This window comes from Podarcis bocagei, assembly GCF_964188305.1.
Source record: "Podarcis bocagei genome assembly, chromosome: 7".
In the NCBI taxonomy this organism is placed as follows: domain Eukaryota; kingdom Metazoa; phylum Chordata; class Lepidosauria; order Squamata; family Lacertidae; genus Podarcis; species Podarcis bocagei.
Genome location: NC_138132.1, coordinates 9,157,906 through 9,174,428, shown reverse-complemented (window position 1 = coordinate 9,174,428; position 16,523 = coordinate 9,157,906). Strand labels below are relative to the sequence as shown.

General features: G+C 49.5%; 1 protein-coding gene across 1 annotated transcript in view; it reads right to left on the bottom strand.

Annotated features, from left to right (window-relative positions):
- Window positions 1-5,863: 5,863 nt before the first annotated feature.
- The window catches only part of EHD2 (EH domain containing 2), a 45,531-nt gene continuing 34,871 nt past the window's right edge, over window positions 5,864-16,523 (bottom strand). Inside the window, exons 4-5 of the mRNA XM_081200434.1 lie at window positions 13,851-14,015; window positions 5,864-12,613 (exon numbers count right to left, since the gene is read on the bottom strand). Of these exons, the coding sequence (XP_081056560.1) occupies window positions 12,077-12,613; window positions 13,851-14,015 (702 nt within the window). The 3' untranslated portion in view covers window positions 5,864-12,076. The remainder of the gene's footprint in view (window positions 12,614-13,850; window positions 14,016-16,523) is intronic.

The following is a 16,523-nucleotide window of genomic DNA, read 5'->3' as shown; positions in this document are numbered from 1 at the left end:
AGTGTGTTTTTCCAACACTGCTAACTGTTTTCACAGGAGTTTGAGGGCTGGCGGATGTTTCCCCTCGGTATTCATGCCGCACCATCCGCCAACTGGAAGATACAGGCTCCCCACTGTTGCTTAAGTCAAGAGTAATCCCCGTGGCGTCAGAGGGGGGGAAAGGGGGCATTAAACGTAATGCCAGCCACCCCTACAAAACCCACACACCCCTCAAAATGTGTGCTTTCTGTTTTGCACCGAAGGAGAAACATGTGAAAGCTGCAACTAGTTACAGGGGACAATCAGATGTGTGCATTTTGCAGAAATGGAAGAGATTACTTGGACTTGCGATACCATAATGTATGGATTATTGCAATCTGACTCATCATCCCTTACTGGTCCAGAGAGGGAAGGAGACTCCAGACAGATTTTTATTTTATTTTTTGCAATATGGTGCAAGTTTCCTGAGGCCTTTCATTATCTGGAACAGAATCTTGCTCCATCATAATTGCAGAGACCAGTTGGGTTGACTGCCAGACTAATAGTTTGGGACTGAAAGCTTGGAGACTTCAATGGAGGGACTTCTATATATCTTGCTGCACTGAGGGATAGGACTTAGTTTATCTTCTCTGCAGACTCACACATGGCTGTTTTATCCCTGTTTTATTTCAGGGTGCTCTTCGATCATCGATGCCTACATATCTTCCAGTGTGCGGTCTCACTAATCCTGCAAAACTTAGAGGTTCCTTGGGAGGTGCAGTGTTTTGTTGGCAAAAGTCCTGATGTCACTTTTGAGATTTGCACAGAAGGCCTGTGTGCTTGTCCCTGCACCCTTCCGCAAGTCTGCTCGGCAAGAAATAAATACAAGATCGCAAAGCCACTGTAAAAGTCCAGCACTCTTCACTCCAAGTGCAAATTACCCTAAACCCCGGGCTGGAATATGTTCCTCATTCCCGGGTTCTGCCATATTATTTCGGATAGAAGTGCGGAAGCTGGCATTCCCTGTGTCCCCTTCTCTCACTCGGCCACAGACTTTCCATAGAAGCGCACGCACAAATGTACTTGGCTCCCTCCACAATTTTCTGACTCACCTTTATAATTCTGACTCACTCCTTTTCCCTGTTCCTGCCCCACCATCTGTTTTCCACTGACCCCTGAAATGCTCTGGGTCTCGGCTCCGACCTCGTTCGCATCCCTTTTCTATGCGTGGGTAGAACCCAGAGCAAGGGTTAGGAGCCGCTCGCTCTCGGTCTCCACTTCTGTTCCAAAATCAAAAGCAGTGACTTGGAAAAGCAGTCAGAGAAGCAGGAGACAGCAGGGAATGCAGGAAAGAAGGGAAATCCTTTATTAAGGGGGACCGAATGGTGTGCTGCAAAAAAGCAGATTTTCCTAAGCAGGTCGGATGACAACCACTCAGTTGGGGTTAAAGGTAAAGGCACCCCTGACCATTAGAAACGCCGTTTACCTTCCCGCTGGAGCGGTACCTATTTATCTACTTGCACTTTGATGTGCTTTTGAACTGCTAGGTTGACAGGAGCAGGGACCGAGCAACGGGAGCTCACCCCGTCGGGATTCGAACCGCCGACCTTCTGATCGGCAAGTCCTAGGCTCTGTGGTTTAACCCACAGCGCCACCTGCGACCCGCACAGAAGCTGTAATCCACCTTTATCCCAGATATACTGTCCTTTTGAGACTTTGGAGAGACGTCTTCCTTTGAGACTTTTGTGAGACGTCTTCCTTTGAGAGACAGCTTGGCGTGTCAGCTTCGCCTTTGAGCCGGTGACAACAACTGGGCTCAACGTCTTCAGCCCTGACTGGGCCAAGCGAGCTGCGAAAGCACTTCCAGAGACCTTCCACTGCGGGAAGCAGGTCTAAGTGCAATGGGCTCACAACTTGGAGCCGTGAGCACCAAACTCAGTTCCAAAGTCAGCGGAGCACAGCAGAGTATAAACTACACGAACAACGGCTCTGAAGCATAACTTCTTTTATTCTTTTACAGCTACTGCGAAACTAAAATTAACTACTAAAGACTATGGGAGATGCTGGATTACATGAGTGTTACAGTTGCTTAAGCAGTCATCTTATCTCTATACAGATAACACTCAGACTCCTTTAGGCTGGAGCGGAAGAAGTGATGAGCAGATTCCGCCCCCTCCTTTCTGAAACATTGTCAGTAGATTCTTGCAATGGGAGGGGGGAAATATCCACATCCTCCCCCTTTTCATGCCAACCATTGCGTTCCTCGCTATTGATTGATTTGTTTGATTCTTTCCTTGACTCATACATATAACAACTTGCAGTTACTTGTATATTTTGTGAGATGTGTTGCATGATATGTAACATCATTTTGAAGCGGCTTATTCATATATTTTGAAGGACATCATAACCGATTATATATTCACTAACAGTTATTAGCCAGTGTGTTGCATTTGCATTTTTGTAGATCTTTGGAAATTAGCTGGAATCAGCTGATAGTTGTTATTGGGGTTTAGGGCTCACTTTCATTTTTACCGTTCTGAATGTGGTGGAAGCATAAATTGTTTTATGTTGATTGTAGGTAAAAAGGTAAAGGACCCCCAGACGGTTAAGTCTAGTCAAAGGCGACTATGGGGTTGCGGCGCTCATCTCGCTTTTCAGGCCGAGGAAGCTGGCATTTGTCCACAAACAGCTTTCCAGGTCATGTGGCCAGCAGGACTAAACCGCTTCTGGCACAAAGGAAAACTGTGACAGAAGCCAGACCACACGGAAATGCCGTTTACCTTCCTGCTGCAGCGGTATCTATTTATCTACTTGCACTGGCGTGCTTTCAAACTGCTAGGTAGACAGGAGCTGGGACAGAGCAATGGGAGCTCACCCCGTTGCGGGGATTCGAACCACCGACCTTCTGATCGGCAAGTCCTAGGCTCTGTGGTTTTGATCACACTGTTGTTCTGGGGAAGCAACACAGTTAAAACTGTTCCACTGTATGTAAACCGTCTTAGGAGCTTGAGTTTGTTAGCTGACTGGTACATAAATAGTAGAAATATATTTATTAGAAACCTGAATAGTGGATTACGCCCCATCCCCTATTTTCCTGCGTGCTTATTGGTCATATGGAGATTCAAATCCATGTTAGTATAAATAGCCTCTGACCTGGTCGTCTATGGCGAATACTGATCACTTCCAAGCAATCAGGCAGAGAAAATGGTGGTTCTGTGTGTGGGTGGGCCACAAATGATTAATAATGTGAGAGCAGATGGGTTGCAGAAATTTGTGAAGGCTCCTTATTTTTGCAGACTGGTTTGCAGGGCTGGTGTGTGTGTGTGTGTGTGTGTGTGTGTGTGTGTGTGTGTGTGTGCATAATAGCTCTTAAACATAACACTAGGCTTGCTTTTCGTGCATCTAAAATCCTTAATATCTGCTAGAGCCTTTAAATCTTGCTGTGAACCATGTCCACATCCCAATCCAAAAGAACGCCGGTGATTAAATCATGCCACTTGCAGCGCTCCCATAATGGTCGCATGCACACCATACGTAAGGCACATTTAAAGCATGCCCACAAAGAATCATGGGAACTGTAGTTTGCCCACCACAGAACTACAATTCCCAGTACCCTTAACAAGCTGCCGTTCCTGATGTTCTTTTCCTGTGTGCGCTTTAAATTTACAGTATGTGCACAGCCAATGTGTGTGCAGGCCCTTGTTCCCAGTCCTCCCATTGGACATAGCGAAGAACTGGCTGGTCACTGAGCTTGCAATTGCTGGCCTGGTAGCGGTGCAATCTGGAGGGGCCCTCTTGGATTTGTGGAGCAGAATGAGCAGGAGAGCCCCTGAGCTCTGGGTGACGAGGTTATTAAGTCAATAAAGTCATGCAAACTATCGTCTGTAGAGCTGCCCCGTTCAATAGTCTTAAATTAGCAAACCGCACCCACTCTGCCCCCCTCAGTCGGGCAGGGGCTTTGCCCCAGCGCTACCCCCACCGTGGAATCTCCATGTACTGAGCCGTTTGGTACCGCCTGTTCTTTTTGGCACCCGAGAGAGGAATGTGAAAGTTTCCTTTGGCCAGGCGAGGAGTGTTCTGGCCAGGGCCCAGTGGGTGAGTCACAGGCTGGGGACACTTGCCATGCCCTGCCAAATGGAGGGGGAAAAGCTATGTGGGTCTCCAAAATTTCTTCCCCCCCCCCATGGCTTTGTACGGGACAAGTCCTACAGATCTCTGGTTTCTCTCAAGGAAGAGAATGGTGCACACATGATGGTTCCTCAAGGGTTGATGGGAACTGTAGCTCTGGGAGGGCTCCGCTACAGTTCCCAGGGTTCTTTGGGGCAACAGTGGAGGACTTGGGATTCTCAAATTTCAGCGGTGCCCTTTGCCTCTGCTCAGGGCTCTGTCCTCTCCGCCATGCTTTTTAATATCTATATGAAGCCGCTGGGAGAGATCATCAGGGGGTTTGGGCTGGGTGTTCATCAATATGCCGATGATACCCAGCTCTACCTCTCTTTTAAATCAGAACCAGTGAAGGTGGAAAAGGCCCTGTGTGAGTGTCTGGAGGCAGTTGGAGGATGGATGTCAGCTAACAGATTGAGGTTGAATCCTGACAAGACAGAAGTACTGTTTTGGGGGACAGGAGGTGGGCGGGTATGGAGGACTCCCTGGTCCTGAATGGGGTAACTGTGCCCCTGAAGAAGAAGAAGAGTTTGGATTTGATATCCCGCACTACCACAGGAGTCTCTACCCTAAGGAGTCTCAAAGCGGCTCACATTCTCCTTTCCCTTCCTCCCCCACAACAAACAATCTGTGAGGCGAGTGGGGCTGAGAGCCTTCAGAGAAGTGTGACTAGCCCAAGGTCACCCAGCAGCTGCATGTGGAGGAGCGGAGATGCGAATCCGGTTCCCCAGATTACAAGTCTACTGCTCTTAACCAATACACCACACTGGCTCTCTGATGTGAGGCCTGGGAGTCATTTTGGACTCACAGCTGTCCATGGAGGCGCAGGTTAATTCTGTGTCCAGGGCAGCTGTCTCCCAGCTCCATCTGGTGCGCAGGCTGAGACCCTACCTGCCCACAGACTGTCTCGGCAGAGTGGTGCATACTCTGGTTATCTCTTTCTTGGACTACTGCAACGCGCTCTACGTGGGGCTACCTTTGAAAGTGACCCAGAAACTACAACTAATCCAGAATGCGGCAGCTAGCCTGGTAACCGGGGGCAGCCGCCGAGACCATATAACACCGGTCTTGAAAGACCTACATTGGCTCCCAGTATGTTTCCGAGCACAATTCAAAGTGTTGGTGCTGACCTTTAAAGCCCTAAACGGCCTCGGCCCAGTATACCTGAAGGAGCGTCTGCACCTCCATCATTCAGCCCAGACACTGAGATCCAGCACCGAGGGCCTTCTGGCGGTTCCCTCCCTGCGAGAAGTGAGGTTACAGGGAACCAGGCAGAGGGCCTTCTTGGTAGTGGCGCCCACCCTGTGGAACACCCTCACATCAGATGTCAAGGAAATAAACAACTATTTGACTTTTAGAAGGCATCTGAAGGCAGCCCTGATTAGGGAAGCTTTTTAATGTCTGATGTTTTATCATGTTTTTAATATTCTGTTGGGAGCCACCCAGAGTGGCTGGGGAAACCCAGCCAGATGGGCGGGGTATTAATAATAATAATAATAATAATAATAATAATAATAATAATAACAACAACAACAACAACAACAACAATAATGGCGGCTCCTGGGACTCTCCCCAGGCCACAGGTGCCACACCGTAGCATACAAACGTAAAAAATTGAATACAACACTCCTAAACTGTCACACCAATGTGAGGGAATAGCCATAAGCCCTATGCTAGACCTAGACACACACACACAGGCACACAGCACCAAGATCCTGGGAAAAGCAAGCCAAACTTTGGCTGGTAAATACAACATGTTTTATTTAGGTTGAAATGCTGTTACAGTGACAAAGGCACATTGCAGAAGCAGCAGGGGGTCCTCTGCACACCTGGGTCTCCCAAGGAATTGCATCAAGACCAGCAGAGGGGTCTCAGTGAAGACAGTTGGTTCCTTATATTTCCCCACCACCACCTGGAATCAAACTTCTTGCCTCGATCCTGAGGTTTGACGTGGAGCTGTCTGTCTTCCCTTTACATGCCAGGGAACGGGGCAGCTCTGCTGGTGCAAAATCCTGGGATGCAGATCAGCTTTTGCCTCTGCAGTAAAGTGATTGGGAATGACCTTGCAAATACAGGGGTGCTGGGAATAGTCTGGAAGCAGAACAAACTGGGTGAAACAGTGTATATACACACACATAAGGATAGTCATATTTTGTATAGGTGGCTTGCATCATCTATTCTGGGTGCAGAGTTTGGAGTCTTTGGTTGCAGATGTTGGCATTTTAAGCACAAAAGGGGTGACAGCCCTGCCTCTTCAGGATGGGGAACCCACAGCTTCACCGGTGGGCTAAGGGGTTTTCTAAGAGCACTCTAGGGATCTGTTTGGTCATGTAAGTGCCAAACAACTTCCGCCAGAACCAGGCCATCTGAATGTCAGCAACACGCTCTCTGCTCCCTGTCTGTTTCACCCAATCCAGAAATCTCCAGTCAGCATCAAGTCACTCCTAAAGCAAACGGCAAGCAAACTCGGCAGATAAATGCTGCTGTTTCAATGTGAAATAATACGCCCATGGCTTCTGCAATAGTAACAATAAGGCTGAATGGAGCGAACGAACAAGCTGGAGTGTGCAGCTGGAATACAGTGAAAGAGGGAGGGATCTGAGCCCAGCAGGTATACATGAAGCAATGCAGATGGAATAAAAGTGACAGCTATTCCCTACACACAGTGCTCACACGAGAACAAACTTGACCTGAAACAGTGCTACTGCGAAAACACAGCTGGAGAGGCCGGGAAGCAGATTTGAACTCCACGACTACTGGCAAAAGTTTGTTGACAAAGTAATGCAATGAATGAACGGAATGTTGTTTGTGTCACACCCAGCTCAAAGGATGACATGCCAGCAAAGGATTTTCTGCCCAACAAAGAGCTACGCATCTGAGAACCTCTCGATTCTTTGGTGTACTTGTTTTAAAGCAAGTTGCTAGACCGCATGGATTTGGATAAATGGTTGGAAACTTCTCCAAGTTTCTTCGCCTCCTGATGTTCTTTCCCATCCCTCTAACATACAGTGGTACCTTGGGTTACAGATGCTTCGGGTTACAAACTCCGCTAACCAGGAAGTGGTTGCTCCAGGTTAAGAACTTTGCCTCAGGATAAGAATGGAAATCCTGCACCAGTGGCACAGAGGCAGCGGGAGGCCCCATTAGCGAAAGTATGCCTCATGTTAAGAACCATTTCAGGTTAAGAACGGACCTCTGGAACGAATTAAGTTCTTAACCCAAGGTACCACTGTACTTCTTTTGAACTCCAATGATTTGGGAGGGAGGGGGAAAATCAATTAGCAGGAAGAAAAAGTATGGAAGCATATGCAAATATACATCATTAGAAACTTGCAGAGAAGACTTGTTATGTTGAAGCAATAGGTGGAATCAACATCTCCTCTGAACCTCATTCCCACAACACTTCCCACAGCACCAACATCTTTCTCATAAGAACCACGTAAATTGTAAATAGCCCCCTCTAACCACTAATGATCACGCACATTCTGTGACATCACAGCAGCTTAGCCAAGGTACTTGAGGGGGCTCGCAGACAGCTGGCAGCCAATATTTAGGTCAAGGGGGGACAACCTTTCAATATCAGAACATCTACATGTTTAATTGCAGCACAGGATAAACAACCCAGGAGCTCCGGCTCAAAGGTGTAAAGATTTGGATAACACTGCAGGGACAAGCATCCTTTACAATTCCTGTAATAGTTGTAAAGATATTATAACGTTGAAGGGTTGCTCACCCATGGCGTAAGCTCTTCAGTGTGTGGTGCAATATATTCCAAAGACTGAATGTGCAAATCATTAATTTGCAACATGGAAAATGCACAGCCCTGCCAGGGAATGCTTCACAGTCCTCCGGAGAACCATTGTGGAGTTAGCTGCCCAAGCTGCTCTGCAGCACCTAAGAAAGAGGATGGCGAACCATGCACCCCCTACTTGTCTCTATGGCTGGTTCTCCGGTTTTAGTCCTACTGACTGAGACACAGATGCCACGTCTACACGACAGGCTTGAACTGGTTTACCAGTCACTTCCTCTCCCCCTGGTAACAGCAGGTTTGCAACAGGATCTTTAAGCAGATAATTCCCAGCACCCTAAGCAAGTGACAACCCGCAGCGTCCTTTGCAGGGAAGCCAGGATAGTAGAAACCCCAACAACCCAAAGCAGGTATATGTTCATTATGACATGCTCCCAGGTCAAAAGGAGCATCTTGGAAGCATCACGTGTGGGCAGAACACTGCTTTGGTCTTCTCAGCAAGGGAAAAGGCTTGCAGAGGTGCAGGGCATGGGGGTGAGGTCTGGACAGAATTATGAAAGAGGGCCCTCGGATCAGAGCTAGCACCAAAGGGCAGGCTTCCTATCAGTTGCAGAAGAGATCCAGGGTGCTGCTTGGGTAGAAATCCAGCTATGATGCCTTGTAAGAAGGTGAGCCTAAGGCACAGTGTTGGGATAATAAAAATGCAAAACTTTGGCACTGCTAATGCACAGATTGAGGACCAAACAAGACAGAAAATTTTATTGCATGAAAGCAATTGATGCACATGGTTTTCATTACATAAAAAGCAGCTGCTGGTGGTGGGGAAGTGGGCTGGAGGGGAGTACGATAAAAGGCTGAGGCTGGGGTGGGTAGGGCTGCTCAGGCTTCCCAATGGATGGAATTTACACAAGAGCCTTGTGGCACCTTAAAGGTAAAGGGACCCCTGACCATTAGGTCCAGTCGTGGCCGACTCTGGGGTTGCGGCGCTCATCTCGCTTTACTGGCTGAGGGAGCTGGTGTACAGCTTCCGGGTCATGTGGCCAGCATGACTAAGCCGCTTCTGGCGAACCAGAGCAGCGCACGGAAATGCCGTTTACCTTCCCGCCGGAGCAGTACCTATTTATCTGCTTGCACTTTGATGTGCTTTCAAACTGCTAGGTTGGCAGGAGTAGGGACCGAGCAACGGGAGCTCACCCCATCATTCGAACCGCTGACCTTCTGATCAGCAAGTCCTAGGCTCTGTGGTTTAACCCACAGCACCACCCATGTCCCTTAGAGACTCACAAATTCATGATTCCAGAAAGGCTTGTGCCATAACAACATTAGTTGGTCTTAAAGTGTGGTGCAATATTCTGCCTTTGCTTTCGGTGCGACAGACGGGTAACTCAGACAGCCCTCTCAAAATCGCAACACAAAAACCCCGTGCTATGTTAATTGCGTAATTGCAGCCATCGCCAACCTGGTGCCCTCCGGATGTTTTGGACGACAACTCCCACCAGCGCAGTTGTTTTGCAAGCAACTTCCCCCGATATAAATAAGTCTTGTGTGTTAATTTCAGCAATATATGCATTTCTAAGCAGCGTCTCTGCTAACACATTCATCTTTTTATTTGGCTATAGAACAGAAAAGTGCAAATTTCAAGGGGTGGCTGCGTTTTCGGTTTGCATATTGTTTTGGGGCCTGCGGATTAGGTAGGTAAGTTCATCTTTAAATGCAAGCTGAAGCAGATTGCTCCCCGATTCCTAACTTCAGGTGCCTTAGTCCAGTGTAAGCCTCAAGCCATACACTGCCCACCTGGACATCAGCCCTTGTTCAGCTTTCTCAGCCACCTCACCCTTGCAAATGGATGGAGATCTTCTGGGCTGTGAGGTCAACCCAGGCCCCTACCTGGCCTTTGGCCAGTAGAAAAAGCACGATGTTTGGAGGAAGCTAAATCCCAGGAGAGCTTGGGGTGTGGCCTCCAGCAGTATTCAGGCCTAGGAATGGAGGCTATTTCAGTAGTCAGCACAAACAGGCAGCCAGAGCAATTGGGGGGTGGTTTCTCAAAAGCCAGCAGAGGCTTTTGAGGAGTGGATGGGACGGCAGCAACTTCCTCACCGTGTCGCAGGCCTCTGTAGGGAACGACCCTACTTGAGCCCAGAGAAGGCTCCAAGGCATTTGGTTTTCTGAGACAGAGAAAACAGAGCGGCAGCCTCCCTCAGGCATGACAAAATGTTTAACGACAAACGGAGCAAATGACAACGCCTTTCAGTGGTACCCACCCGAAATCTGGCCTGTGAACGTGAAGGCCAGGTTTCCGCCTCCTGCCTACCGGTAGGGCCGGCTCTGGCTTGAACCCAGCAAATGTGGGCTGAAGCAGAGCTTGCTAAGAGGATCAGAAGAGTCCCGCTGGATCAGATCAGTGGGCCATCTTGGGTTCACAGTGGCCAATCGGGTGCCAATTTGGGAGGTGGCAACAGCCATAACGGCTGATGGGGATGGACGGAGTTATCATCCATGAATTTGTCTACTCCTCTTTTAAAGCCACCCAGGTTGGTGGCCTTCGCCACCTCTTTTGTTCCTGTGTAGGAGCTTCCACCCCACATCCCCATAATACCCCATTAACACTTGCGAAGGGGCTCTTAAGAAGCTCTTGCTTCTGCCAACGTCTTACTAGAAGGTGGGGCGGTTGGGGGAAATGCCTGTTGCATTGAGGCGAGCGCTCTTAATCCCGTCTCCAGGTGGAAGACGCTTTGGCTTCCCTGGTCTGCAAAGAGGGTGCTCAGTGGCTGGATTTGAAAGGCTGGATTTGAAAGGCCGCCACCTCAAACATTCTCTGCCACCCGGGGGGCATGGTGCCAGGGGGCACTTCCAACATCTGCTGGTCTCCTGCTGGCCCAACTCTCCTTGTTTTCCCTGTGGGTTCTGCACATTCCAGGCACTCTCTCTCTGTGAAGGGCACCCCTCCAATGGGAAGTAAGGGAGTTCTTTTAACTTGGTTTATCTACCTAGCCCATGGTTTCTACTTTGACTTCCCAAGCCAACAAACACCCAAGGCATAATTTTCACTTGCGAGGATGGAAAAGAAACCCATGCAAAGCTCTCTTCTTCCACCAACACTATCTGTGAAATGACAAGCCCCATCCATTTCTTTAGCCTCACCTGGAAATGCCGGGGACTTTCTGCATGCAAAGCGGGTTCCTTACCACTGAGCTATAGCCCTTCCCTAGAGGGTCCTGTACTCTGGGCATGTAAAGGCTGCTAGGTGAGCATTCATTCTATGAACCTTGCTCAAAAAAGTGGACACTGTAGTTGAACCAAGCTTACTGATGGCAGTAGGCCAGGGTGGGTCAATGAATACTCTCTCCATGATTTCTTTAAAGGCTTTCTGGTCAGGTTTGCACGTGGACCTGAGTGTGGACCTGTCCTTTTCCTTGCCGGTCTTCCTTCACTCCTGCCTCACGTCTCCCGCCACCCTGACTGATGGAGTCCGGCAAGGAGTAATGGCGGCAGCAACGCCACCAAGGAAACCTTTGACCGTCGCTGTCCATAAGGCCCTGCCGGAATAATGTCCCCGAGCAGCCTTGAGGTGTCCAGCTAGGGAAGTTCAACGTAGAGAAGGTTTCTAATGGAACCAGAGGAATGAGAAGTGCACACATTGGAGTCTGAGCTGGCAACAAGGCCAAGACCCAGTGAAAAAAGGTCAAGGTCCTCTTCGTTTGCGAGCGGCAAGAGAACAGTCTGAGGCTGGTGCCGAGAAAGCAGGTAGCTCAAGTGTGAGATAACTATTGCCGCATTGCTGCAGGAAGCCCTTTTTTTGAGAAAGGAAGACCTCCTGGGAAAGTCTGGCATGTGTGAGGGCCAACGGCCACTGGCCCAACTAGGCCTGGGAGAAGGAAGTGGAAACCTGGATTATGATACCAACTGAAGTAGTTGAAACGATGCTTGGAAGACGAAGGCCTACGTGAGGAACTGAAGCCTGCTGGAGCGGACTGGAACTTTTCTAGTTTTCTTTTGAGTCCAGTAGGGACGAAGAAGAAGGCAGAAGTGGTGACTGGCTTGAAGGAGGGAGCAGGAAGCGGGATCTGCCATGCTGTGCGAGAACGAGGCTTTCACGAGGGCTTTGAGCCAGATAGGGGTGGAAAATGAAAAGTCGGAGCCAAACCAGGGCCTACTGGAGCAGTTCAAGCCTTGGCGTAGGAATGGAGGCCAGCTTGGGGAGATTCCTTACTCTGCCGACCCCTTCTGCCGACGCTTGGAGGGCGGCACAAGGTGGCGGGGCAGGTCGGAGGGCAGGCCGTGGCCCTCCAGCTTGACCTCAATGAGGTGACTGGCAAGAGCAAACTCCTCGTCGTCCAGCATGCCGTCGCGGTCGACGTCGCTGAGCTTCCAGATCTTGCCGAGGACGGAGTTGGGCAGCTTGGTGGTGACCATCCAATTCTTGGCTTTGGTGCCGCTCAGCTTGCCGTCCATAGGGGACAGGTTGTAGAAGATCTCGTCGTATTTGGGCTTGTCCTTGGTCACCACCCACTCGTCGTCGTCCATGCCCTCGTAGGCCCCCTCGGTCGCTCCTTCGATGAAGGGGCCGTTGCGGGTGCCGTCGAAGGCACCGCCGTGCACAATCTGCTCGGGGACCTCCACCTCCTCCTGGCGCAGGAGGGGCATCAGCTTGGCAATGTCCAGCGTCAGCAGCTCGTCCAAAGCATCCACCATGCGCGGCTTCAGCCCGTGGAATTTGGTGAAGTCGTGCACCATGAGCATCTCCTAGAAAGAATTGGGAGAGGAGGAAGTGGCATAGCTTATGGGACTAGCCCTGTGGCACTCCTGCCTGCTTGAATACAATGCTATATTCTATATACATTAAGTGATGCTGAACCCCCCCCTCCCGAAGCTGGGTGACAGGAGCGAGCCAGCAGTAAATCACACTGAGCAAGTCGGAGTTAAAGGTAAAGGGACCCCTGACCATCAGGTCCAGTCGTGGCCGACTCTGGGGTTGTGACGCTCATCTCGCTTTATTGGCCGAAGGAGCCAGCATACAGCTTCTGGGTCATGTGGCCAGCATGACTAAGCCGCTTCTGGTGAACCAGAGCAGCGCACGGAAACACCATTTACCTTCCCGCCAGAGCGGTACCTATTTATCTACTTGCACTTTGATGTGCTTTCGAACTGCTAGGTTGGCAGGAGCAGGGACCGAGCAACGGGAGCTCACCCCGTCGCGGGGATTCAAACTGCTGACCTTCTGATCAGCAAGTCCTAGGCTCTGTGGTTTAAACCACAGCGCCACCTGTGTCCCTTAAGTCGGAGTTACCTATTAGCAAAAACAGGATCTGCACAGGAGTGCCAGTAGGTCTCCAGTAGGTCTTGTCCACATGAAGCAGTTGCTGAGAGTGAAGGCCTTCTCACAGCTGCCTAAGTCCCCTCCTCTCCAGGGCTTTCCCCAAGCAATCTGAGACTGTGCCTGCATGAAGCTAACTTCTCCTCTGCCCTCTTCATGCCTCTTCTGGTTCTGGGAGACCAGGAGGGGAGCTTGTTGCAGAAGGAGGGGGAGACCCCCTGGCTTCTTCAACAGCCTGACACATCTCTGCCTCTCCAGCCTCTGCTTCTGCCTCTGATTCTGGACTGCTCTCTGCCACAGCCTCTTCCCGCTCACTAAACCCTGTTACCTCTTCAGCTCCCCACACTTCCTCTTCCCTGTCTTCTCCCTCTGGCCACTCATTGTCACCCCCTGGCTCTGAGCCTTCTTCCCCTGGGGGATCCCCAGCTGGTGCCTCCCTCCACTTCTCTGCATCCCAGCAGCCCATGACACTAGGGGAGGATTCTGCCTGCATACCACCAGCGACATTGGAAGGGACACAGATTCTCTACCCCTGATCCTGAAGTGAGGACCATGGCAAAAAAATTAAGGAGATGGGATCTAGTACAGTACAGGGAAACTTGTGTTGTTTTGCCTATCATGGCTGCTTCAGATGAGTGCGATGGGAGACGAGGAAACTGCCCTCACCTGCATCTTGTTGCAGTCGGGGAAATCTCCCGGCGAGATGTGATGTTCAAGTTGGATCTTGGCGAAGATGACGGGCAGCTTGGCAATCAGCGCTTTCTTCTTGTTGTCCTTGCCAAAAACAGACGGCATCTCTCTCTTCAGGTGGCTGATGATGTGAGCATGCACCTGGGTGGACCAAAGCAGCAGCTTATGAAGATTGGCTCTTAAGAGCAGCACGTGTGTCTGTCAGGCCACATTCACACCATGCCTTCAAAGGCCTCAAGCCCTGTTTACCTGAAGAAGTGTCTTCAACCCCATTGCTCAGCCTGGACACTGAGGTCCAGCTCCGAGGGCCTTCTGGTGGTTCCCTCACTGTGAGAAGTGAAGTTACAAGGAACCAGGCAGAGGGCCTTCTCGGTAGTGGCGCCCACCCCATGGAACGCCCTCCCGTCAGATGTTGAGCAGATAAACAGCTACACAACTTTCTGGAGACATCTGAAGGCAGCCTGTATCGGAAAATTTTTAATACAGTGGTACCTCGGGTTAAGTACTTAATTCATTCCAGAGGTCTGTTCTTAACCTGAAACTGTTCTTAACCTGAAGCACCACTTTAGCTAATGGGGCCTCCTGCTGCCACCGTGCCACCAGAGCACAATTTCTGTTCTTATCCTGAAGCAAAGTTCTTAACCTGAAACACTATTTCTGGGTTAGCGGAGTGTGTAACCTGAAGCATATGTAACCTGAAGCGTATGTAACCCGAGGTACCACTGTATCTAATGTTTGCCTGTGTTTTTACGTTGTGTTGGAAGCTGCCCAGAGTGGCTGGGGCAACCCAGTCAGATGGGCAGGCTATAAGTAATAAATAATAATAATAATAATAATAATAATAATAATAATAATAATATGAATGCATTGGATACTGCCCATCGAAATTAATGGAAGCTGTGCCTATTTTGAAGGGTCTGCTCTGACAAATCTTGGATACAACCCCCCTGTTCAGGATGAAAGTTAAGATATCGGCTACTTTTAAAATGAGGCTGCATTTTAAATTGCATTTTAACCTGTATTTTAAATTGTGTCTCCCCTCCCCCATTATGTTTTTACTGTGATTTTATTGGTGTTAGCTGCCCTGAGCCCGGCTCTGGCCAGGGAGGGTGGGGTATAAATAAAATTATTATTATTATTATTATTATTATTATTATTATTATTATTATTATTTAGTGCTGAGGGAGTATCTTGTAGCTTTTTTCTGTTCCTTCTTTCTTCGGTATCTTTCTTTTCTTTATTTCCTGTAGATTAGTTTGGGTTTTCCTCCCCTATTGTAATGTGAAAACTTCAATATATCCCCCCCCCCCAAAAAAGATACAGACCCTCACCCAAAGTATTGGAGCCTTAGCTTCAGGATCTGTCCTTCCAGTGAGCACTCAGGGCTAATTTCCTTAAGAATGGATGTGTTTGATCTTCTTGCAGTCCATGGGACTCTCAAGAGTCTCCTCCAGCACCATAATTCAAAAGCATCAATTCTTTGGCGATCAGCCTTCTTTATGGTCCAGGAGCATGGAGAGCCTTCTTTATGGTGGGGAGCATGGAGACAAGCAAAACGTTAAGTGATGTCAGGTAGGGCATTTCAGTGCTGAAGAAAGAGGAAGAGGATGCAGAAAGAAGTCAAGGCAGCTAGGTGGGGAAAGAAAGATGTGTCGAAGCAGATATCCTGGACTTGTGCTAGGCAGGGTGTTCTTTCCAGGAAAAGGTGTTTTTACAGGGCCAGGAAGCTTGAGATGGTAGAAGTCACCGACAACTTTTGAATGCTACCTTCAGGCTTCCAAAAAAAGCGTTACCAGCTTCCCCCAACTTGGTGTTCATGAAAACTGATCATGTTCCTTCCAGGACGTGAGCGATGCAGCACTGAAGAAGATTCTAGCATTCGAGAGCAGCCTAAAGCAGGCTTTGCAGTTCTGGACTTCTGGCTAGAAGATGGATTCCCTGGGGTCGCTTCCCCAACTACCGGCTGGATTTATGGCTCAGGGCTTTCCTGTGCAAAGCAGCGCAGCTCATTGTCTGGAGAATAAGGAAATCTCCGTGTCGTTGGCTCGGCTCATCAACCCTTGAGGTGGCAGCCAAGCTGAAGCGGCTGACGTCTGGGGCGTGAGAAGGCTCAGAAGCCCAGGCAAGACAGGATGCAGGGGTTGCGGGAGAGAGATGAGCAGAGGAAACGTCCCCAAAGAGGGAGCTAGGAGCCAGGTTGTAAATCCTGTCCTGGGCCTCTGATCAGAAATGGATAAAGTGAGGGTCCTTTCTAACTGTGCATCCTTGATGATTTGTGCTAGTGACGTATGGAAGTGAAGTGAGAGCTGGACCATAAAGAAGGCTGATCGCCGAAGAATTGATGCTTTTGAATTCTGGTGCTGGAGGAGACTCTTGAGAGTCCCATGGACTGCAAGAAGATCAAACCTCTCCATTCTGAAGGAAATCAGCCCTGAGTGCTCACTGGAAGGACAGATCCTGAAGCTGAGGCTCCAATACTTTGGCCACCTCATGAGAAGAGAAGACTCCCTGGAAAAGACCCTGATGTTGGGAAAGATGGAGGGCACAAGGAGAAGGGGACGACAGAGGACGAGATGGTGTTCTCGAAGCTACCAGCATGAGTTTGACCAAACTGCGGGAGGCAGTGGAAGACAGGAGTGCCTGGCGTGC